We start from the raw sequence: 23,483 nt of genomic DNA on the forward strand, positions 1-23,483 counted from the left end.
TGTTCAGGGATAAACAATTCATAAATAGAGATTATGTTTATGTTGCCTCTCTGTTTATGAATTGTTTATCGTGGGGTATGGTTTAGGAGCAGCGGACCGCTGAGTTGGGCAACATTGTTAAGCACAAGTCGATGTACTTTGATGTGACACATAGGGCGGTGCTGCTTTAGTTCATTTGATTTCTGATATGTGCATGGATATACACATTGAGACATTTGGTCATTCATATTTTGGTTCTGCCTACCACAGCATAGAGCATGGGACAATGGATCAGCCCACTTCAGCCATTGGCTGTCTCAACTGTGAGTGATGGCATTGTGTTCTTGCACATGTATGCAGCAAGCTAAATAGTAGTCCACTTCAGTGTAAGAGCCTGTAAGCCAATCTCTAATTTAATTTCTGCTTTCATTTCATGTTTTATATTTATTTTTCTGATGGGTCATTTTTTGCTTACTTTTTTTGCAGGAAAGGGTAGACCCACTGGCTTTGCCAGTGGTTGTTGATTTCGTTTGTTTTCCTCGTGGTGTCACAAACCAGCTGCCTACATTGCCCTTAATGTAGGACCAACCGACGGGTTTGTTAATTTGTAGAACGAATTATTCATTTTCAGGCAGTCCCTAGCAGTGTCTAGCAAAGCTTACCAATTTTTTCAAGAAAGCTCATGTACAAATAGAAAGACGTTCATAATTCAAGTGTAAGAAAACTATTTTTAAACAGTGTATTCAGATGTTAAATGTTTGTTCCAATATATGCAAAGTAATCCCATGTTTTTCCAGTATGCAACCTCCCATGTATAGAACTTACCTTTTTAAGGACACAGTTAAAATAAAACAAAATTGATTCAATTGGCAGAAACAATCATAGTCACTTCCCTTGCTGACATTTCACCTAGTGTGCCTGGTCGGGGGACATTTACTCTACTGGCGGAGTCTTCCGACAGTATAACATTAGAGTTGGGGAAGTCAAGCTTTGTGTTTACAAAGCTCATTTACTGCCAAGTAAAGGACGAAGTTGAATACATCGCATAATTATCCATATTTTATGTTACCCAGCTGAATCTTTTTTCATCAGCTTGTTTTTTTTTATGTGAAATAAAAGTCGACTTCTTAGGGAGGCTGATGTTGGTTTTTCCCCTGAGAACCGGAAAAATGCACTGTAAAATATAATTTATCGAAAATCATTGGTCATATTTTTGTTTTGTGACCAATATCATACATATTTCGGTCCTGTTTGGTTCAATTCTTTTTCTAATTGCCAATATACTGCATTGTGCAAACTCCAGAATTGTTTTTTGTGGGAAAGCTAGACCGTTGATGAAATGCCTCAACTGTTCATCCATTAATATTTGGGTGATTGCCAACAGTCACAAATTGCAACAAAAAAATGTTGTACTGGGTTATTTCGAATACCTAAAGTATGTTCATTTGAATGAGAGATGTGGTGAGAAGTTTGTTTTAAATTGATAACGATCCTAATTTTCTAGGAACTTTTTATTTTAATTTGATAGAGGAGTTGTCGTGACCTCACCGTTTTCTACTTGACCCCCTTTGAAACACTTTAAAAGGAATCATTATCCTCATTTTTGCTGACAAAAAATGGGAATTAATACGTGGAGAGTGGACCTAGACTGGCAGGCTCTTATGGGAGTAAAAAGGCTTGAGTGTGCACGAGCCATCGTAATGAGCCTTAGAAAGTCAGCACACGACACCCTTGTAAGTACCGCTGTATCCTATAATTGGCCATAGGGTTAACGTGCAATTACTTAAATGTAGGGCCACACATTAGTATCATGGCACTCGAGTATGGCACTTCCATTGCATTAACAAAAGAAGCGTCTGCTTCCTAACAGTGACACTGCCCAGTGCTGGTAAGTAGGGGGATCGCGACGACCCCCAGTTCAAGGATCAGGGATCCGGCTGCGGGAAATATGCATAATTGGTCTGGATGTCCTTTTCCAACACCATGACTCAATTCAGCAGCCCCATACATTGTCTGCATTCTATTGGATGCAGCAACCTGCAGGCAGCGACGTGGCTTTCATATTTTCACAATCAGACGGGTACAAACAAAGGCCTGATTTAAAGGGCCATCCTCCCTCCTTTTGTTCCGGTATCATTTTGGCTGGAAGTCATCTTGAGCCTAACAGCTGGGAGCCAATGGAATGGAAGGAAACTAAGTCACACAGCTTATCACAAGTACTTTAGCGAAACTATGATGTTAAGACAAGTTTTTGACTTCGTTCAAACCCCCTATGTACGAGATGTACATGCTCTGTAAGAATGCAAGATTTATTTCTAGGTATGAGTAATTACAGTAATAATGATTTAAAAGAAACTTACTAATTTGTTTTAATTTAGTTCTTTTATAGCACTAGACATCCCACTGTAGGATGTCAGGGCGCTCTACATCAGACACAGAAACACAGTAAATCACACAACTGTGTAAATCAATTTACAAGTAATGCTACTTAAGACAATGAGGGTTATAAGGTGCAGGAATCACATGTTAAGAGTGAACAGCTTGGAGAAACGCAGTGACACAGTAATTGGGATAGTCTGTTCTAATAAGATTTCATTAATTCCCAGAGGAGCCTTTCTTTACAATCTTAGAGAAAAAACAATAAGGATCTAAACCCATGACTTACAGTTTTCTTTCAGCTTCTTGATTCTGATGAATAGATCTTTGTGCTATTTTAGAAGGATTACAAGTTATGAACTGGAAGTAACAAAATGATCTCAGTGTAAAAAGCAGTAGTTCACTTACCTCTCTATATAAAATACAAATCTGTGATCTGCATGTTACATAATATCCTTTGCAGCAGGCACATCAACTCTTTGATAATTTATGAATCAAAACTGTGGTTGGGCAAAACACAGAACTCTCCCAGGACTGCATTGACCATCAGAATTATTATACCACTCTTACAATCCCCGCAACATTGTTGAGCATACAAAGATCTCTGCAGCAGGTGCCTTAGTCCTGTTAGATATTTTACAATGCCGCCTCTTTGTGACCAATTGTGTAAGCTAGATCATATTAGCTGTCACACACTGGAATGACGTGGCGTGCAAAATAACAATAGATTTAAGTGAGAATTGTGACTGTGGGTGAATGTTTGATTTGTTCAGCATTCTGTCCATCATCTGTTCTTTATCTGTTCTTTTTGCATTTATCACCCTAAGTGGGAAGGGTATGCCCAGACGTGTGTCCCCTGCTCTCTACGGCACCAGATTCAAGCTAGCCTGACTGATGAGGGGTGACACCCCGAAACGGGTCCCAGGATGCTTGTTGCTGGTGCAGGGAGGACCTGGCCTGGCAGTTCGGTCTGGACTGTTCCCATGGGGAGCAGGGTCAAGACTGATTTACATATGGTTGGGTCTAAACTGGAATGGCATGGCTTGCAAAATAACAATGGATTTAACACAGATCTGTGACTTGGGGGTGAATCCTTGATTTGTTCAACATTCCGTCCATCATCTGTTCTTTTTGCCGCATTATTTGCAGCATATTAAAAAAAATGTATTAGTTGACTGTCAGCCTCTGCTTTTCAAGCGCCGCCTTTTGTGACTCCACCCTCTTTTCTCTGCCACACCTTTATCTGCAATTTATGGGTTTCCGGAGAAACTGTTTTCCAGTTCGAGCACTGACCCCGCCCATTATGTACTACAATGGTGGATCACTCCAATTTATGTGGAAATTAAGTAAAATTCTAAACAAAAGACCTTGGCTTTCAGTTGCTCATGTCCGAGGGGGTGCTCATACAGTAGAACAGTCTTGGACATTTGTTGTCAGAGATGTTCTGTTCAAATGCAAGGCAGCAAAATTAAACTAGAAACGTATTGTGGTTAATTTGGTCTCTTCCGCTCCATGTTGCTCCTGTTAAGAGCCATATCTATCTTACCTTCCATTAACGTAGATACTTTTCAATGTGCATGAATGGTTTGTGTCACATTCTTTACTTTGAATCTTTTATTTTCTTTGCCAGAGTTTCTTTGAAGGACAGTCTGCCCCGTGGGATACGGCAAAGAAAGATGAAAACAGAATGAAGAACAGATATGGGAACATCATTGCATGTAAGTGTTGACACTGTGATGAAAGCGTTGTCTTTGCTTTTTGTTTTGCTGACAAATTGCATCCTGACTCCCTAGCACTGCAAATCACAGTGTTGCACAGTGACAGCTTTTGTGGTATGAAAGCCTGAGGCATACCCTAAATTGCACTGAGCAATCCTGGCTACACCCAGGGGGCTTGAGAGTGCTCTACTCAAGAAGACTTAGCATAGCCAAGAGGGGCTCGCCTTGTCGATCTATTGGTTTTGCCAATGCTTTTTGTCAGTCTAGAATCTACAGGGGGGAAAAAGAGAGAAAAGGAGGCATGGTGCGCCGCTCCTGGTGGTGTTTTCATTTTGTAAGTGTACACACATGCGTAATGAAGTGTGTGCATGCATTTTTGTTTGAATCTGTTTATTGTTTTTTCCAGACATTAACAAAGTTTACATATAGCAAGGCATATCACATCGAGATCATCTAATGACGCGTGTGCATGCATAACCACACATGGGCATTCCTAGGGAACACTGTGGGTGCCATGTTCTTTATATTTTTTATTTACTGATTTAATATTGCAGACTCCACTTACATCGGTACATTAAAAAGACATTGAATTTTCACTAAAGCATTTTTTATATAGCCGAGCGTCTCTGCAGGAAAGGGCAGCTGCCATGCGCAGAAAAATTACAAGTACCACGAGGGGTAGGAATGCAACAGAGGAGCAGGTTGGAAGGGGGCAGGTGAGGAGGAAGCCATGGATAGGGGGGGCAACACAACATGAGAGAGAGCTAGACACACGTACTCGGACGGAATGCTTAAGGAAAAAAGTAGTTCCTTAATAGCTGTGGGAGGATACAAGTCAGACAGTCAAAAGAATGGGAGGGCGGATAAGATCCAGGGCAGGGGAAACACATGCAGAAGAAGCAATCCAATAAATAAGAAGCAATCAAATGAGTGTTGACAATAAAGCCAACCAATGTAAGCAATAGGTCGTCCCTAAGCGAGCTGTATGTTTTTGCTATGGTCCACAAGAGGCTTTTCCCTACTGCCAATCTAAAAGCAGTGTGAAAAGTAGTGATGTAGCTGTCATAAAAAGTTATATAAATAAAAATGACAGTTTCTTCACATCCGCTTTAAATATGGATCACCAGTATAAACCCGCCCATGACGATCACAATATACAGACTAAGGGGCTGATTATGATGGAGGATTTTCCGCATCCTCCGGGCCGGCGGAAGCCACCGCCGGCCCGGAGGATGTGGAAAATCCTCTGCGGACCCACCAAAGACCCACCGCCCCATTAGGATGGCTGGTGGGTCCTGGTTTCAGTCCCCGCTTTTCCGCTGCGGTTGGCTTACAACCGCGGTAGAAAAGGCCTAATATGGTGTCAGTGTCTCTCAGACACCGCCAGACATATTAGTATGGCTGTGAAAAGATGCTTTTCCGCTGCGGCTTCTCCGCCGAGGAAAAGCATGTGGATCTTCACCTCGGGGGCCCGTAGCAGGCCCCCTGGGTGAAGGGGGGCGTAGGGGGTGCACATGGGGGGTACCCATGGTCCCCCCCCTGCATTTGTATGCAGAAATCGGCAGGTACCGCGCGGTGCCTGCCGCTTTCTGCATACAAATGCAATGTATGTAGTTGTAACATTGCGGCAGGTGCAGCTTGAAGCCGCACCCGCCGCAATGTTACAAATAGAGGATGTGACCGCCAGGGAGGCGGTCACATCCTAATTGCACAGGAGGGAACTTCGCAGCCCATGCGGACGTTCCCTCCTCCTCAGGGGTCCGTCCGTCCGCGATCCTAATGGGCCCCTATGTTTGTAATACCTTAGAAGAGACTAAAAGACCAATACTCGGTCATTTGCTGGTTTGGACCATGTTGTTTACTGTTGAACCATTCATTTTACATGTTTGGTCACTGAAGAATAAATATTGAAATAAAATCTTGAAAAAAGCTCAGTGGGTCGTTTTGCCCTTGAGTGAATAAGGTCTAGGTATTATCGACTAGAGCATAAATTGGAATCCCTGTCACCATTTTTGTTGAATCTGAATATTGCCGATCATACAGTCTCACTGGCATAGCGGAACAAAAGAGATGAACCAGTACAAAGACAATATACTCAATACAGTTGCAACAGTCTCAACATTGTTCTTCATCGCCATGTTGGACAAGATACATTTGTCATTAATGAAAGGGCTGAATGTAAGTACTTGCTTAATATTAACAGATGGCAGTGGTGACCTCCTGACAGCAGATCAATTGTAAACATATAATGTGGTCCCAAACGTTATATTTGCCTTTTCTGAAAACACACTTTTTTCTCCCAAAAACCTTCTTTTTTCACTTAAGTGATTCCCAACCAAAAGTGTTATTTTGTTCAAATGCATTTTTGCCCCTATATACACATTATTTGAATTTAGGGAAATACAAATTTAGTCCAAAAATTTCAGGTTATCATTATTATGAAGGACTAAATTATGCTTCTGCACTACATTGAAAGAATCTGCCACACTTGCTTTACAATCGCATGCCCATGAATGAAACGTCATGGGAATAAGTAAGTGTCACTGATACCCATCTATTGCTAGGGATGCGAATTAGAAGTCCTGGTTGACCACTATTATATTCGGGCTACCAGTACGCTTGGCATGGCCACAAACAACGCTAGATGTGGCCGTGATGATGCCAATAATTCTTATAACGTGACAGGATCTACCCACAGCAAATCTAGTCCACCATTATGCCAGGGATGGCTCAATAATTAGAAGATGCATGCATTGGACAATCAATTGCCACTCAGTGGCAGGTCCACAACTATGCCATGTGGACCACTACTATGTCTAGTGATCACAATAATATCAGGAATGTGACAATACACTAGTTACCAGCATTATGTCATGGATGCCAACATTATGCTTCGAATGCCCATCATTATGCCTATGTGTGACAGGTATTCCGAGACTTTGGTCTTGAATGAGCTATGTCGCTGGAATCATGCACACCTCAGTTGTGGCCACTTAATAGGCTGAAACCAATCTGGTGATGCTTGTTTTTTGTGTCCTTGACTCAGACTGGCAGCTTGGGCTGAACTGTTCCTATTGGAGCAGGAGCTATTTCAATTTGCATACTTCTTGTCTCTGTCTAGAATGTCATAGTGGGCGCAAAATGAAGGAGCGGAATGCAGCAGCAGTATTTACAATTGGCTGAGAATAATTTAGGTATTCCACCCTTCACCATTTTGATTTTATATGGCAACCATTATACACTTGCTGCCTTCATTGTGCTACAGGTCACCACCACTACGCCTTCAGAGACCACCGTTATGTTGAGTATGGCCACATTAATGATAAGGATACTACGGCATGCCAAGGCTTCCATTATGCCCGATAAGACTACTAACGTCCCTGGGAAGACCAACATTAAACAGGAAAAGCCATCACAATGCCAAAAGGGTGACATTAAGCAATGGCACTATTGTACCCATGATGTAAGGCACATGTTTTGAATGGCAACATGTTCTTTGTCATGCTATTCAGCCTAAGACCCTTGAGCAACTGAGTTAAAAGTGTGTTTGGTTTTGTTGCAAAGTGCCCCTGTCGTCCACAGATACTGCACTCTTTATTGGTTGCTTGACACCTTTTAAATGATGCTGTGTGTCATTTAAACAGCACATTGTTATATATTTTCTCATGCGTTTTGTGAGTTCATTTTTGTTTGCTACTTACATTAAGTGTCTCATTGAACTAAAGATCCCCTCTATCCTCGTTAGCCTCTTTGGCGCAGGATAGGAATTGCTTCATAGCTTTGTCCATTTTCACCAATTCCTCTAAACTGGTGACCCCAATCATCCACAGTCTTTCTCAAACCCTCTTGTTGTTTGTGTTCACCTTCAATTGAGATCTAGTTATTTTGTTGTCAAATTCACGAGTTGTTGACATACACAGTAAATCATTTTTCAAAGAGGTTACCTTTATATCCACTCATAGAAAAACATGATACCCGTCTAGCATGATGCTTATAGAAGGTTTGAAACGGTTTGCCTGTCTAGATAATCGCTTCCTCTTCTTCATAGTACTTTCCCTCTGTCTTGGGTGCCTCAACCTTTAGGCTGTGTTTTGAAACATTCCTGTCGTTCATATTCCAGGCCATGTAGGAGAATGCCCTTTCTGTGGACATGGAACATTTGAGATGCATCAATAACAATTAGAAAGGATTCGAATTCCTCCATTCATCTCTGGCAAGTGATTGGAGGATCACCCTTATTGAAAAACAAAATGGAGAGTTCAAACTGCATGGTTTATACTATAGCAGAAACAAGTGATATGTTAGGAAGAAAACAGTAGACACCACAGGAAGGAGAAATGCAATGCAGTCCAGAATTCCTTAAAACTATATGTGAAATGACTAGTCATTGTGGACACAATGAATACTCCTGTAGCAAAGCATGAGTTAAGGTATGCAACGGTGGATTGTGGTTCCCTAAATTGGTGTGCAGAACTAAGCAATGCTGGTAGGCAGTGCAACTTGTGTTCAACTCTGCTGCACGTGTCGAAGTGGAACGCATAAAACGACCTTAACATGCCAACCATAAGGGTCGCCCTATGTAAGTGAGGCTTGGAATGTCATGCCCAGGATTCTCTTTAGCCGAAATCTCATGTGCATGTGAAAGGAGTCGATGAAGGCCGGGCCAGGGTAGGTGCATCGCACCAGCGAAGAGCAATCAAAGTCAGCCTTAAGGGAGGGAGAATCGTTGTCTCCACACAGAACAAGGAAGGTGCGGTACAATGAAGGGGTGAGTGTGGATCTTGTTGCATTCAGTTGCATGCTTCTGGTGAAATATAGCAGCATTGTGGGCAGAGTGTAGAAGGGCTAGCAAAATGAGACATGGTAGGTGTGTGTTTGCTCTGAGCTTTCCAAATCAGGATGTCAGCACAAGCAATCTCTTCCAAAGGATGCTTTACAAGCAGCAAGGGTAGCAAGTGCTGCGCTGAAGATGTCTTCAGATCGTTGCGGACGCAGGAATACCACAGATGGTCCCATCCTTTTTGCAAGAAGGTCATTGTATCACACACAAATTATTTATTTCAAAAGTTCACAGAAATACAGTCTGTTAAACACATTGCTCACAATACCACTCAGAATTTTTTTTTTTTAAACAGTTAAGCATCACCCATAAAAAATGCTCAGGGTCAGCATTGTAAAGAATGGAAACAAGGAAAGAAAATGGGACGGGAGGGAAGATGAGAAGGGACGGAATATAATAGTCTGTTCATCCAGTCCTCCTCATGCCCTACTAGGCAGGCCTCCAGAGTAGTTGCCCTGAACGTCAGTGTGACTGTTAAGATTTAGCATGAAGATATGTATAATCGGCAAGTTATAATTGGGCTCTCTGGATCCATTCCTAGATCTGGATAGACCTGGTCGCAAGACCGCAATCTTCCCTGTAGACCTGTCCAGTAGCGCTAACCCCATTGTTATCTCGTCTCCTTTTACTACTAGCCCATGTGGGGAATATGATTTGAGCGGATCTGAGGATTCTTGTGGTTATCCAAAACCCATGGAAGAGCTGAGGATAATATATGAGAAACTAGAAGATGTCAGGGGTCTAGACACCTCTCCAGATACTGGCCCAGTCTCTCGTTCTAGTGTTACTACAGAGGAAGGAGCTTCATTTGCCATGGCGGTGAGGAGGGCAGCTGAGGTGAGCTTACACTGTCTTTGGTGGCAGTGAATACCAACCTCTTGACAGGTGCTTCAACCGGGAGTTGCCCCCACAGAACCTCTTTTAATGACGCCCTCACTGATGTCCTGCTTGGGCCAAGCCCTCCACAGGGGCTCCTGTGCATGGGACGATTGCCTGTCACAATCACCCCACTCCTGGGGACCCGACTTTCCTCACCCAGCCTGGTTGTTCAGGTCTCCATACCCAAAGTCTACCCTGCCTTGTTCCCTAGCACACCACTGGATAGGAAATCCAAGAGGCTGGACACCACCCGCCTAGCACTTCAGTCAGTGGATACTGTGTGTCTCTTGGGCCGATATACCTGCAGTTTGAGAATCGGTTGCCCAAATGCTGCCCATGGTCTCTGAGAAGGCCCAAGCCATCATGTACCAGGCTATTGCCAATGGCAGGGACGCAGCAAAGTACACGATACTCTGTGGACTGGATACAAAGTACTTGCTAGGCAGACCAATTGATTCGTTGCCATACCTGGTTGAGGTCTACTAGGTTTTTGGGGGATGTCCAGGCATCCCTTGTGGACATGCCCTTCGAGGGCACTCTGCTGTTTGTTGCTAAGGCAGGTTCAGCGTTAGATTGCTTTAAAGACAGGAGGGCTACTGCTATCAACCGTGTCCATTCCCACCCAGACACCACAGTCAACAGGCTCCCTAGTCCTTTTGTGGCCGTGGATGCAGTTCCCCCAAGCCCCATGAAACCCAGGCCACAGACCTGTCTAGTCTGCAGCCCCCTCCCAGCAGCCTCCAACCATCTTTTATATGCCCTCTCACCATTGAGGGTAACCAGATGGTGGCAGGAACACGCAGCACCCGCCATGATTGCAGTCCGTCGCCCCAGACAAATGTGTGTTTAAATTTGTTTAACAGGCTTAAACCCTTCTTTTCACAGAAACCTCACTGACCATGCCATCATCATTAGACCAGGTAATGGAGGATACCCATCTCTGCTGCGTCAGGAAGTATGTGCTCTTCTGGCTAGAAGTAGGTTGAGGTTGCTATTCAAACTATGTTCTGATGCTAAAAAAGGGTGAGACCTCCCCCTGTACTAGACCTGCTCCCTCTCAGCTGCTTCTTGAAAAGGAAGAAATTCAAAATACACTGGCTCAGGTCCTGTGTGCCCTGGGCCTTGGAGACTGGATGGTAGTGCAGGATGCCTATTTTCCCATACCCATCCTGCCAGCCCACAGACCTGTAGTTCATGGTTGGCCATGAGCACTGTCCGTTTGCTGTGCTCCCATTTGGCCTTTAGAACTTCCCCTTGGGTGTTGGCAAAGGTGATCGGTGGTTGCAGCCCATCTGTGGAGGTCAGGTGTGCCAGATTCCCCCTACCTCGACGACTGGCCGATGAAGGCGGGTTCGCCCCAGGCAATCCAAACCCACCTCCAGGCTACAGCAGACCTCCTGCATTCACTGAGGTTTACTGTCAATGTTCTGAAGTCACACCTGACTCCTTCTCAGATGCTCCCTATTATTAGAGCCATTTTGGACACAAAGCATTTTCGGGCCTATCCTTGGAAGGTCGAGTCCAGGATCTTTAGGCTATGATTCTGATGTTTCAGCCTCTATTCAGGATTTCGGTGAGACTGACTCTGAGGCTGCTGAACCTCATAGCCTCCAGCATTCTGCTGGTAACACATGCCCGCTGACATGTGCTGGGTCTGCAGAGGGACCTGAAGTCCCAGTGGTTGCAGCATCAGGGAAATTTCTCTGACCTGGTCCAGATAGCCGAGGGAACTGCAAATATTCTGCAATGATGGTTGATGGACCTGCATTTGGGTAAGCAGAAGATCCCTCTCCCTTTCCCATCCAGAGCTCACGGTGGTGACGTATGCACCACTCCTGGGTTGGGGCAGCCATCTGTGAGAGGTGGATGCCTCTAGTCTCCTACAGAGTCTCAGCTCCACATCAACTTGTTGGAGTTGAGAGCAGTCTGCTTGGCACTGATGACCTTCATCCATTACATCTAGGGAAGACTAGTTCAGGTAAGCATGGACAACACCACTGCAATGTCGGACTGCAGCAAACAGGGCAGGGTGGGGACCAGGACCATGTACCTGGAGGCTCTGCACCTTTGGACATGGCTGTAATGCCACACATTTTCCTGGTCGTACAACACTTGTCAGGCTCTCTAAATACCCGTGCAGATAAACTTAGCCGTCAATGCCTCATGGATCATGAATGGTTTGTCTATCTGGAGGTGGAGCAAGGCATCTTTCACAACTGGGGAGAACCATTGACAGATCTATTCGCCACGACCGAGAATGCGCATTGTCAGCATTTCTGCACATTTAAGTGTCCACGATGACTATCACTCAGACTCATTTCATCTTGAGTGGAATTCTTGCCGGCTGTACACATTCCTACTGAAAATACTCCAGACCAGAGATCTTGAGAAGATCAGGAATGACCAGACCCAAGTCATCCCTGCGGCTCTGGATTGGAAATAAAGAATATAGTATCCGGAACTCTTGAGAATGAGCTTCTGTCATCCGACGAGGGTCCCCCTTTGGGAGGATCTCTTGATGTAGCAACAGGATAGGGTCCTGCACACGAACCTGCATGCACACTGCCTTCATGCATAGAGATTGAGCAATGGCAGCTGACAGTCTTTGACCTCCCTTCGGAAGTCTGTGAAGTCATTCTGGCAGCCAGATGTCCCTAAACTTAGACCATATACGCCTGCTGTTGGAACAAGTTTGTGGCTTGGTACACTACTAAACACGTTGATCCTCTCTCTGCATTCTTATCCAAGGTGTTGTTGTTTGTTGTATCACTAACCCAAACATTTTATATCTTTCAGCCATATCGTCTTCCTTACAGCTGACATATCAGCCATCCCTGTTTAAGTCACCAGTTGCCACTCGTTTCCTAAAAGAACTTCAGAGCATGTTTCCTCCAAAGCCCTTTATCAATCCGAAATGGGCCTTAATTTGGGTTTTAACATTTTTGATGTGTTTACCCTTCAAGTCCATGCATAGTTGCCCTCTGCATCTCTTGACTGTCAAAACAGTCATTGCAATGTCCAGGAGGGTTCGCAAGCTTCAGGCTCTCTCTGCACCCTCCATAGACCAGCTTCTTTCCAGTGAGCTGGTTCTCTGCACCTCTGCCTCTTTGCGACCAAAGGTGGTAAGACCTTTCCATGTTGGCTGGAATATCACGCTGCTGACCTTTTTTTTTCTCTGCCTCACCCTTCTAAAGAGGAGGAGTGGGACCATCGCCTGGACCCAAAAAGAGAGTTGTTGTTCTACATTGCTGGTACCAAGGACCACCTGGTGGATGATCAACTGCTTTGTAGGGTTTGCCAGAGCAAAGAAAAGTAGAATTTGCCAGAGCAAAGAAAGAAAAAGCCATACAGAAATTAATTATCTCCAGATGGATTGTGCTCAGCGTTAAGATCTGCTACGCATTGGCCAAAAGGCAACCCCCTGAGGGCTCTGTAGTATCCTATATTTGTTAATGTAATGTATTTTACACAGGTTTACTTCACCAGAGCCAAGGGTGCGACCACTACATTAGCTCGCAGAGTCCCTGTCTTGGAACTCAGTCAGGCAGCAACATGGGCATCTCTGCACATATTTACAAACCACTACTGCCTTGACCTTTCGGTCCTCCATGACTTCTTGGTCTAACTCAGTTCACTGACCAGGCTAACCTCCATGGAGATACTGCTTGGGTATATATTCTAAGGTAAGGAATCTGTGACTAGAAGTCTCAGATGAGCAAGTTACTTAACCTTCTGTAACGCCTTATTTAGTAGAGACTCCATCTAGCTGCAGTTTTCTTACCACCCTCTCATCCACCCCGCTTCTGCGAATGGGTTCTTTTTATCTAGAAGGTCACTCTAAGTCCTTAGTGTCTGCACGCTGGTATATCGGCTTTCTAACATGGCTTTGTTCTTCATAAATGTCACGAAAAGAAACTGAAGTCCGCGCACTGAGGTGCCATCTATATAGGTACGGTGCATGCACTTCTGGCACAGATGCCTCCGATGCAGAGCTGATCTACACCACCTACTGGTGCGCAGAGATACTGCACAAGGTTTTCTGGATGCAGCCTGACATCTGGGGGAATATTGCAAGGTAAGGAATCTATGGCTAGATAGTCTCTACAAGATAAGGCATTACTGAAGGTAAATAACTTGTCTTCTCTGATTCATTCAAAACCTCAATTTCTGTACCACCATTGTTTGTTGCCAAGAGTGGAATTACATCTATCAAGGGACCTGCACTGGATTCCCTCTTACCGCCAAGGGTACTTTAAACATAAGCTGTGCAAAGCAGCCCTTGAAGGTTAATTCGTGTTAACAGGGCAAATGGAAGAGAGGAGCTGCATCACAGAACTTGTCATGCTAAACACAGGTCTTTGGTGACTTCCCATCTATACAGAACACAAGCAAAACAGAGCAAGCTTCGGAAGTTTCTTTCCCTCTGAGCTGAGCAGCCAGCAACAGTCGGTGAGCACCAACTATCTTCCAAGCAGTATCAAGGTGTCTTGTTGGCCAACAGGGAGGACAAAATTCCTTCTCATGCACGGGCGGTGGCGGAGATCTGTATGCCGGCGTGCATCACAGGGGCTTTAACAGAATTAGCGGAGGTAGCTGAAATGATCATCTTCGTCCTTTCTACCCCTTGTGACTGTGACGAATGGTGAATAACCTGACCCATGGCTTCTTGCCTACCTGCCCTGGTCTCTCGAACTCCTCGCCTCAATTTCTTATGCTCCATGAATACATACTCTATTAAAATCAACTGTATATTTGAGTACAACAAGCTGATGAAAGATGAATTTTCTTAGGTGTCACTATTGGAATGCTAAACCCATTTTCCATTATTTGAGTCACTGAAATCATGGAGCAATGACTGGCCAAATTATGCTGCAAAGTGGACAAACACTGTGCAGGAAGAAAAGGAAAATTGTGCTGCATAATATAGTAATATTTCATTATTTTTTCAATGTTAAACATTGCTGGGCGAGGTTGCAACTCGTTAGTACCAGTTCAACACATGAACACAGCAGTCGGCAACTAAAAGGTCATTAGTTAATCTTTGAAAAGGTCTTTTATTGTGTAGAGTCAGATTTCACCTTTTTTTAGTGACCTAACTTTTGATCTGTTTGAGCTAGAAACAATTTTTGGGGGTTAGAATTCGAAAATTATTGAGCAGATCCTGGGTTATGTGGCAAATTGTTGCAAATCCATAATCATGCAGAATATGCTGTGGCAGCAGAATCACATAATTCCTGTAGCCCTGATTATTATTACACATTTTATACAAACTGATTATTCTGCTCCTCTTCTTTCAAAAAAAACTATTTACTCTACTTTTTATGTACACATGTCTAGGTGTATTTCCTTGGACAAATGTTGGCACAATCACACTTTAATACCATTCCATAGTAATCATGTTGCTCCATCTGAAAGGCAGTGCAGTTGCATTCTACAGTTTTGAGATGTTTGTGGCATCCATCCATAAATGGCTTGCACTTTGAGTTAGCCTAGTTCCCTATAGGGACTGATGCTTTACCTCCCTCAGGAGAGGAACTTATTGCTACAAATCTGATTTTTATGTTTGACATGTATGGGATTACACCATTTTGTTCAAACTCCTTCACCCATTGGCTTGTTTTGCTTAGGAACCTTCAGTCACTGGCTTGAGACACTGTCAGTCACACCTTGGATCAGTTCTTAGGAGGACTTAGTTTCATCTTTGTTTGTTGTCCTTTTTATTGTGTCCTTCCACTTCCATTGGAATGCATGAGGTACTATTTTACATCTGAAATCAGTTTCCGAACAGTCCTGGAGAGTGAGCGCTAACAAAATAATCTGACAAAAGGATACTACAGTGAAAGAGTGGCTTAGTTAATTGTCCATCTATTTTTAAATGCTTTATTCTGGGTTTGATCGCTGGTGCCACTGGAGAAACAAGCATTGGCACAGCCAATAGTTAGGATGTTTGTACTATTTGGCATCCCCTATAAAGCTCAGACTTACTGACTTTGAGAATTCTTGTTTGCCACTAGAACAAGCTTATTCATTGGTTTGCATTGTTTTTTCATCAGCCAGATGCTGTGTGACTCACCTGTTAGTTCTCTTAATGCAACAGTAAAAGAAAACTTAAGCAAACTGAAGAACAGCTTTGCTGTGTTACTTTTTCCCCAAATATTATGATTGTCTTCCATTAGAATGGTTTACAGTATTCTGATTATGTTATCTAATGTGGTACTGAATGATATCTTATGTTTCCTCTGTTTGCTTGTAGCTTTACATTATGATTATTATGTTCGAACATGTTAAATTGCTTTCTTGTGTAATTTTTACTGGGCTTGTTTCATTTCGCTCCCTTATCTTATGTTAAATAATGTTTAAGTAATTTGACATCATGCTGTTGTGTTATGTTTATTTTGTTTTATGTTATATAATAGTTCTATGCTTTGTAATAGTTACATTATATTTAAAATTTGCTCAGAAGGGTGTCCTATGTTGCAGTATGTTATGCGGTTTGATAATGACAGTAGAATACATTAAGCCCTATTATACTTTTTTGTTACATTTTTTTTAAACTAAATTAATTTTATGCAATTCACATAATGTGAGATCCATATTACTAATGAAAGTTACATATAGGCCAGACAGCCACAAGAGATAAAGCAACAATATGGCTAGTTGAAGAATTGGATTGACATCTCGCTGGCCAGTATACGAAAGGATAGAGCAAGGGTAGAGACGGGAGGAAGAGCAAATGTGTAGTCTTATGGATAAGAGGGGGGAGGGGAAAAAACATGGTCACTGCAGTGGTGGAAGTTGGTGGCTTCCTTGATGTAAATGGGCAGCGGCCTCCTTGGAAAAATTTGGAACCAGCGCTTCTTTTGTTACAGATTAACTATTGCAGATTGATACAAATTAGGAATGGCTGTTGAGAATGAACAGCTATGTGATGTAACCAGCCTTATTTGTTGAAACAAGACTCCCGATATGGTAGACCACTTTTTACTTGGTCTCTTACGAGTATCTTACTCGCAAGAGTATCTTACCAGTATCACAATAATCATCGACCTTCTGCTTCTCATCTTTGTCTTCAGATGATCATTCCCGCGTGAGGTTACAAATCCTTGAAGAAGAAACCAATTCGGACTACATTAACGGCAACTATATTGACGTAAGTACACATTACCAACCTTCGTGTCAGTTGGCGGTGAATGTGTTACTTGGAACTGAGTGACTTAGCATGGAAAATTCTGAAATCATTGATTTTGGGGCATAATGAAATTTCATAGGGTGTTTTCAAATTGGTATAGATGGAACCATGGTGTATTCTTATTACATGTCAAAATGAAGCATCAAATAAGTGTTACGGTATTCACAGAGCATGTGCCCCCGCCGTCCCTCCCTCCCTCCCTCCCTCCCTCCCTCTAAATTTATAACTTGTGGGCAGTGTCCGCCAGGGATAATATGCTTGATGTCTCCTGATGAACGGTGGACAGAGAAAATTTTATTTCTTATTTCTTGTCAACAGTTTGGCATAATCCCATATTTAAATGGAAGCTGTTTGCATATTAATATGACAAAACTCTGTAATTCCTAATGCAGTGATTTGCAATCTCTTGTCATCTCCACACTTTTAAGTCGCCTTCAAAGTACTCTGCAGCTGTTAACCAGGACTTTTAATGCAAGCAAGACATTTCATTAAATATGTAGGCTCTTTAATTATTGAAGGCTACTGCTTTGTTCACTCTGCATCATGTTAACTTAATGTTTTACATTAGAATAAATTCTTTAGCAGACAGCATGTTTTCAGTTGAAAGAATAAAATCAAAAGTGGAATTGGAATCCAAGAGAAATTCATTTCATCTAAGGGCCCACAGTAGCAGATATATTTTTATACCAAGGCAGTTCACCGGGATCTTATCTTGTTAAGGGAAAAATACAAATGTATTTCTGCTTTAGAGTCACAGAAATTGAAGCATTAGTTAGTTATTTTGGCAGCAGAAGTAATTCTCTGGGAAGCCAGTAAATGTGTGCCTGGACGTATCTGGATTACAATTGTGCTTTTATTTATTCATTTATAGAAGGATGTGTAGAACACAGATGTAATCACAAAGGTAGAAGCACTTTACAGAGCCCTAGAATGTAGTGATGACAGAGTTCTAATACAGCCATATCTAAATTACACTGGAGCCGAGTTGGGAAGGGAAGCAGTTGGTAGACTGAGTCAGTGAAGTAGTCAGGTGGTGAAGGGAGAAATGCTTTTAAGTGCTTTGTGAAGGGGGCTACCAGGGTGCATAAGAGTCAGATTTTCCATGATAGCTTGTTGCATACCCTTGAAGTTCATCGCCCAAACATTATGTCGATTTTGAAAGTTATGATTGCTTCAGTTAGTGACTAATTGTTAGAATTCAGGTAACAGTTTCCAGCTTGTTCATTCATAAGCTCACGTAGACTGTGTAGTTGAGCACAAATATGCTGGGATCTAGTGATAATTTTGGCACCCCATGGCGGCTCATGTTTCCACCGTCTGGTTGCAGAATCATCGACCCTTCCTAAAATGATCTGAAATCTTCTTGTGGAAGAAGAGTGTTGACCTTTGTGTTTGGTCAATTTTAGACGTTGTAAACTCTGTGTGCGCTTGTATTGAGCTTCAAGTCTAGGCTGATACCCTGAGTTTTGAGTGACGGGTTAAGTGATTTGCCCATAATCACAGGATGTTGAGCCAACTCTGGGGCTCAAACCTGGTTCCCCAGCTTTAAAGTCGGCAGCTCTGGCCGATAGGCCAGAAAGAAAAACCTCATGATCAAGTGTCAAAGCCGTAAATAGGTCCAGCATTATCTGCAGACTAGCTTGCCCTCATCAGTGACAAGTACATCCTGATCTAATAACTAAAAAATTTCCATCTCAAAGCTATATTTCGAAATGAAGCCCAATTGTTGGGTTGCAATAAGTTTGATAGTAGCATTATCTGTTGATAGTTAAGGATTCAGTTAGTTTAACCAGGAATGTGAAATTGAAAGCTGGTGCAATGATTGCAGTCATTCTGGTGTCCTTTTTATTTTTTGCTATTTTAAATAGGGAGATATGGCACATTTTCAGAGCAAACAGAAAAGGAACTTTGTTGAATGGTTCTTCTTGTCGAGACAAATATTGTTCTGACAAAGCAGTACCCGTTTACTGAATGTCTTTTGGTTTCTGTTTGGAAGTGGTATAATTTGGATTTGAACGTATTGTGCCTTAGTTTGCATTATAATTTATATATGTACTTTAGCACTATAGGCCCTTTAGTGGCCTAGTAATCTCAAGAAACTGAGTTAGGCCTTCTTTTCAAGGTGTGTGGTTGCAGAATCATAGATGAACTATTGAGAGCAGAACAAACGGGATTGAAGAATTTCCGAAGTTTTTCTTTTTTTTATTATGCATACATTAATGGCATAGGAGCAAAGGAACACAGTGGAAAAAGCAACCTAGGCGGAAACAATGGATTGCCCACACAATGGTGGTAGGACAAAGACTAGGACTAAACAGCTTCCAGTTAAAAACTTAGTTTAATTAAACAATTGATTTTATAATTCATAAAGCATAAACATTGACATGTACATCACTTAAAAGACAGACAAGAAAAACATTTATAAAATTATAAAACCATTTCTAAAAAACTTTGGAAATTACAAATTAGAGATGGGTTAAATAGAACAACATTTGTGAATTCTTTAACAGTGAGATATAAGTTGTGTGTCGAAGCAAGGAGCAAAGGAAACCATCATTTTACAATTTAGTTAAAAAAAGGGGTGACCCTGTGTCCCTCAGAACCTGGGTAATGAATGGTTAAACAAAAAAGGTGGTTCTGTTGGGTAAGACAAAATTACTTTGACACTACTATTAATGCAATTTGGGATGAAAGCTCTCATATAAACACAGCTTTAAGAAATTAATGTTTAACAAATAAGTCATAAGATCAACTGGTTGTACAGTATCTTTTTATCAGAATTACGTCATTCAATGATGTCATACAATACATGGGTAGACTGTCAGAATAAGTGTTAAGGTGCAATTGAGTGACATTTGTGTGTAGTGCACAAAAGGTGAAAGATATATACAGTGCCAACAATTTCATATATACAGATATATACAAGAGTTTCAGTAGCCAGCTACTGATTTATAGCCACGGATTCCTATTCTTCCTATTGGAATCTGGTGGTGCTGGACCCAAGACAAGCGTCGACGTTTCGACCCTGGGGTGCCCCAATAGGTGGTCACGGCGGGTCTTCTAGGAATCCTTGGCTATCAATCAGTAGCTGGCCACTGAAACTCTTGTATATGTCTGTATATATGAAATTGTTGGCACTGTATGTATCTTTCACCTTTTGAGCACTACACACAAATGTCACTCAATTGCACCTTAACACTTATTCTGATAGTCTACCCATGTATTGTATGACATCATTGAATGACGTAATTTTGATAAAAAGATACAGTACAACCAGTTGATCTTATGACTTATTTGTTAAACATTAATTTCTTAAAGCTGTGTGTGTATATAAGAGCTTTCATCCCAAATTACATTAATAGCAGCGTCAAAGTAATTTTGTCTTACCCAACAGAACCCCCTTTTTTGTTTAATTATCATTTTACAATAACATTTATCAGTGATGTTTTTTAAGAAAAAAAGAAATTGATGATGTACATCCTATTCCTTTGTTCCGCCCAACCCCAGCAGTGCCCATTCTATAGCGTTGCTCAGTAGTGATTAAACGCAATACACCTAATCTCCAATGTACCCATTCCTGATTGCTCTTGTCCTTTAGTTATGCTAATCGAAGATTGGCAGCAGGACCTCACCTATAGCCAACCTCCTGTGTACCCATCCAGCTGAGCTTGGCCTTGAGGCAAGGTGCACTGGAGGATGTCCAAAGGCTCTCGTCTGACCTCCTGTGCACACATCCCCAGCTCTGCCGAGTAAGAGAAATTGTGTGCAATCGACCCTTTGTCGAGTGCTCTGAGAGCAAGCTCTATGACAACCCTTGTGCCACAGTACTAAATATCTACGGTCTTCAGCAGTGCCCAGAGCTCTCTGGGTACAGGGCCTGCTGACCATCGACCAGGCACAGCTCCAGCCTCTGTGCCCCCAAATCAGCTAACACACCCTTCATAAAGGTATCTGCTGCAAGGTCAGCTGTGCAAGTACTTTTGCCATCAATACAGGCTCTAAACACCGGATCTGGGATATCAACGGGGCCATAAGACATGCCAGGGGTTCACAGAGCCCACAGTGTGCGCTCATTTTTGTTTTACTTTTTTTTCCAAATGTGTAAAAAAAAATCATACATAAATTTTCCAAAATAATGCAGATCTACCTGCAAAATTATTGATTTATGGGTCTGATTTTAGATCTGCAAATCAAGCGAAACAATCTGCTGCCTTTGTTTCTTTAATACTGAGAGGAGTATGTCTCTCTCTGGGACTCTCCCTGGGGTCAGGGAACACTCGTTACACTCCCTCAGCTTTTCTATGCCCCCTCCACTTTTAACAGGACACAATCTTCGGTACCTGACCTTCTGTAGTAGCTGACACAACAACAACAAAATTCAGATGCTGCAAGTAGACCGCCCAGAGCCTTCAACCCTCAGAAGGTCCACAAATCTCGATCTGATGAAGGCAAAGCTGCTCCCTTTTGTAATTTCATGTCTTTTTTTATGTAGTATGCTCAGAGGATTCGGAACCTCACTACCCAAGTATTTGTGAATTGTGAGTCAAGATATTAAAGGCCCCCTATCATTAACCGATGGAAGCCCGCCTGACCTCTTTCTGTAATGCAAATTTCTCAAAATTACTAAGTGAACCTATACCGACCAAGCTGAAGCACTCTTCTGAGCCAAGTTCGAGTTACATGTCAAATTTAGTCTAATTTCGTACAGCGGTTTTTGCTGTAACAGAGAGCAATGTTTCCTACGGGAATTAATATTGAAAGCTCATCTGTTTAGCCCCCTCCATTAAGTTTTCCACTTCGTGGAAGGGCACCAAAAAATAACATTTCAAACTTGCAGCTGAAAGATCCATGGAAATGCTAAAAATATATGCTTGAACTCTTTTTCTTTCATTATTATGTCTAGAAAGTTCATTTTTAACAAATGCAGGTTGCTATGTTATGCAAATGGTGGTTAGTTGTAAAAATACAATAATATAAATTTCAAGAATATTAACTAGTCCAACACTACATTTTTTTTGCTTCTTTCTGCTAGCACCTAAAAAAGCTATAAATATCGTGCTCATTTTCGAAAAATACAGCTGTTTTTCCCAAACAGTTGCATAATGCCATAAAGAGTTGGAGTGCAAAGGAGGATGACCTGGGTTTAGAAATGGCAAGTCTATCTGTCACTAGCTGAATTACCTGGAAAAGAGCTAGCATCAACAGAAAAATGTAATAGCAGCTAGGACTGACACTGCTGAGGAAAGCTGTACCCTGACTTTTGGAAGGCTTTGGCTGAAATTACTCTGTCGGGTACGATTATTGCGGCACCTAGAAAGATGTATACTTCAGCCTAGCAGGACTCAGTGTCACGTTTGCTTCTTTGCAGCTTTTCACAGACCACTCACCGTACCATTAACTTGATTTTTTGCACCACAATAAGTTAGAATCTATTTATCTATGTATGTGTGTATGTATATATATATATATATATATATGTGTGTGTATATCTATATTCACTGAAAAAACCATAGGTTTCACACCAGTTATAGTTATCTGGAAATTTTACTCGCATAAAACCATTGAAATTCCCACGTTAAAGTTGGTTGGAGTCACTATAACTTGTGCGTGCAATGCACTGCTGTTGACGTCACATATTACATCACTCATGACATGGTCAGTGACATCACTCATGACATCACTGATGACACCATCCTTGTGACAGAGTGACAGACCTCCTTTCACTGTAATGTAACTCTTGAAACACGTATTCAAAAATAGAAACTTAAATTTACAAGAAAATGGACATATCCTTATTCTGACTTTGTCATTTGACTAAGGAAGACCTTTTTGGAGTTCTATCTCTACTCTTTACTAGTTTCAAATGGCTACATTAGCAGCAGCAGCTGGAGGATCTGCCCCACCACCACCACCACCATCTAAAAGACCACCAGAAGATTACATTGGTGGTCAAGAGGATGAGGAGGAGAATGATGAAGAGGAGGAACAGAGAAGGGAATTCCTGCCTGAAAATAAATATCCCTACCAACCAAAAGAGCACTTTATTTGGGAGTTCTACAAAATCCCAAGGGGTTTTGAAAAAGTCAGCGCTGCAAAGGTGACTTGTTTAATTTGTGGTGTTGAGTTGTCCAGGGGGAACCCTAACAAAAAGTATTCCTTCGGGAATCATACAATGATTCGCCACATAATGGGTTTGCATTCAAACAATTATTATAAGGCAGAGTTAAGGGACCTCTGCAGTAAGCTACCCCCATCTACGTCTAGACCCTCAACATCAAAACAACCCACTCCATCGGGTCCGGGGGCAAGAGGCACATTGGCAATCATTCAACCTAAGTTTGCCGATTACAAAATCGTGTGCAAATATTGTAACAAGACACTTTGCTATGGTGAGCAAAGTATCGAACTTATCATGGTTGCTGGTGATAACCATAAGTGTCCAAGAAAACCCTAAATGTTCCTGATTTTTTTTTTTGCTCCAGTTGAGCCATTTACAATTCCC

General features: G+C 42.1%; 1 protein-coding gene across 1 annotated transcript in view; it reads left to right on the top strand.

Annotated features, from left to right (window-relative positions):
- PTPRM (protein tyrosine phosphatase receptor type M) overlaps positions 1–23,483 on the top strand; it is a 1,525,420-nt gene that overhangs the window by 1,342,012 nt on the left and 159,925 nt on the right. Inside the window, exons 22-23 of the mRNA XM_086967355.1 lie at positions 3,986–4,073; positions 16,866–16,942. Of these exons, the coding sequence (XP_086823481.1) occupies positions 3,986–4,073; positions 16,866–16,942 (165 nt within the window). The remainder of the gene's footprint in view (positions 1–3,985; positions 4,074–16,865; positions 16,943–23,483) is intronic.

Source organism: Lissotriton vulgaris, chromosome 4_1 (assembly GCF_964263255.1).
Source record: "Lissotriton vulgaris chromosome 4_1, aLisVul1.2, whole genome shotgun sequence".
In the NCBI taxonomy this organism is placed as follows: Eukaryota; Metazoa; Chordata; class Amphibia; order Caudata; family Salamandridae; genus Lissotriton; species Lissotriton vulgaris.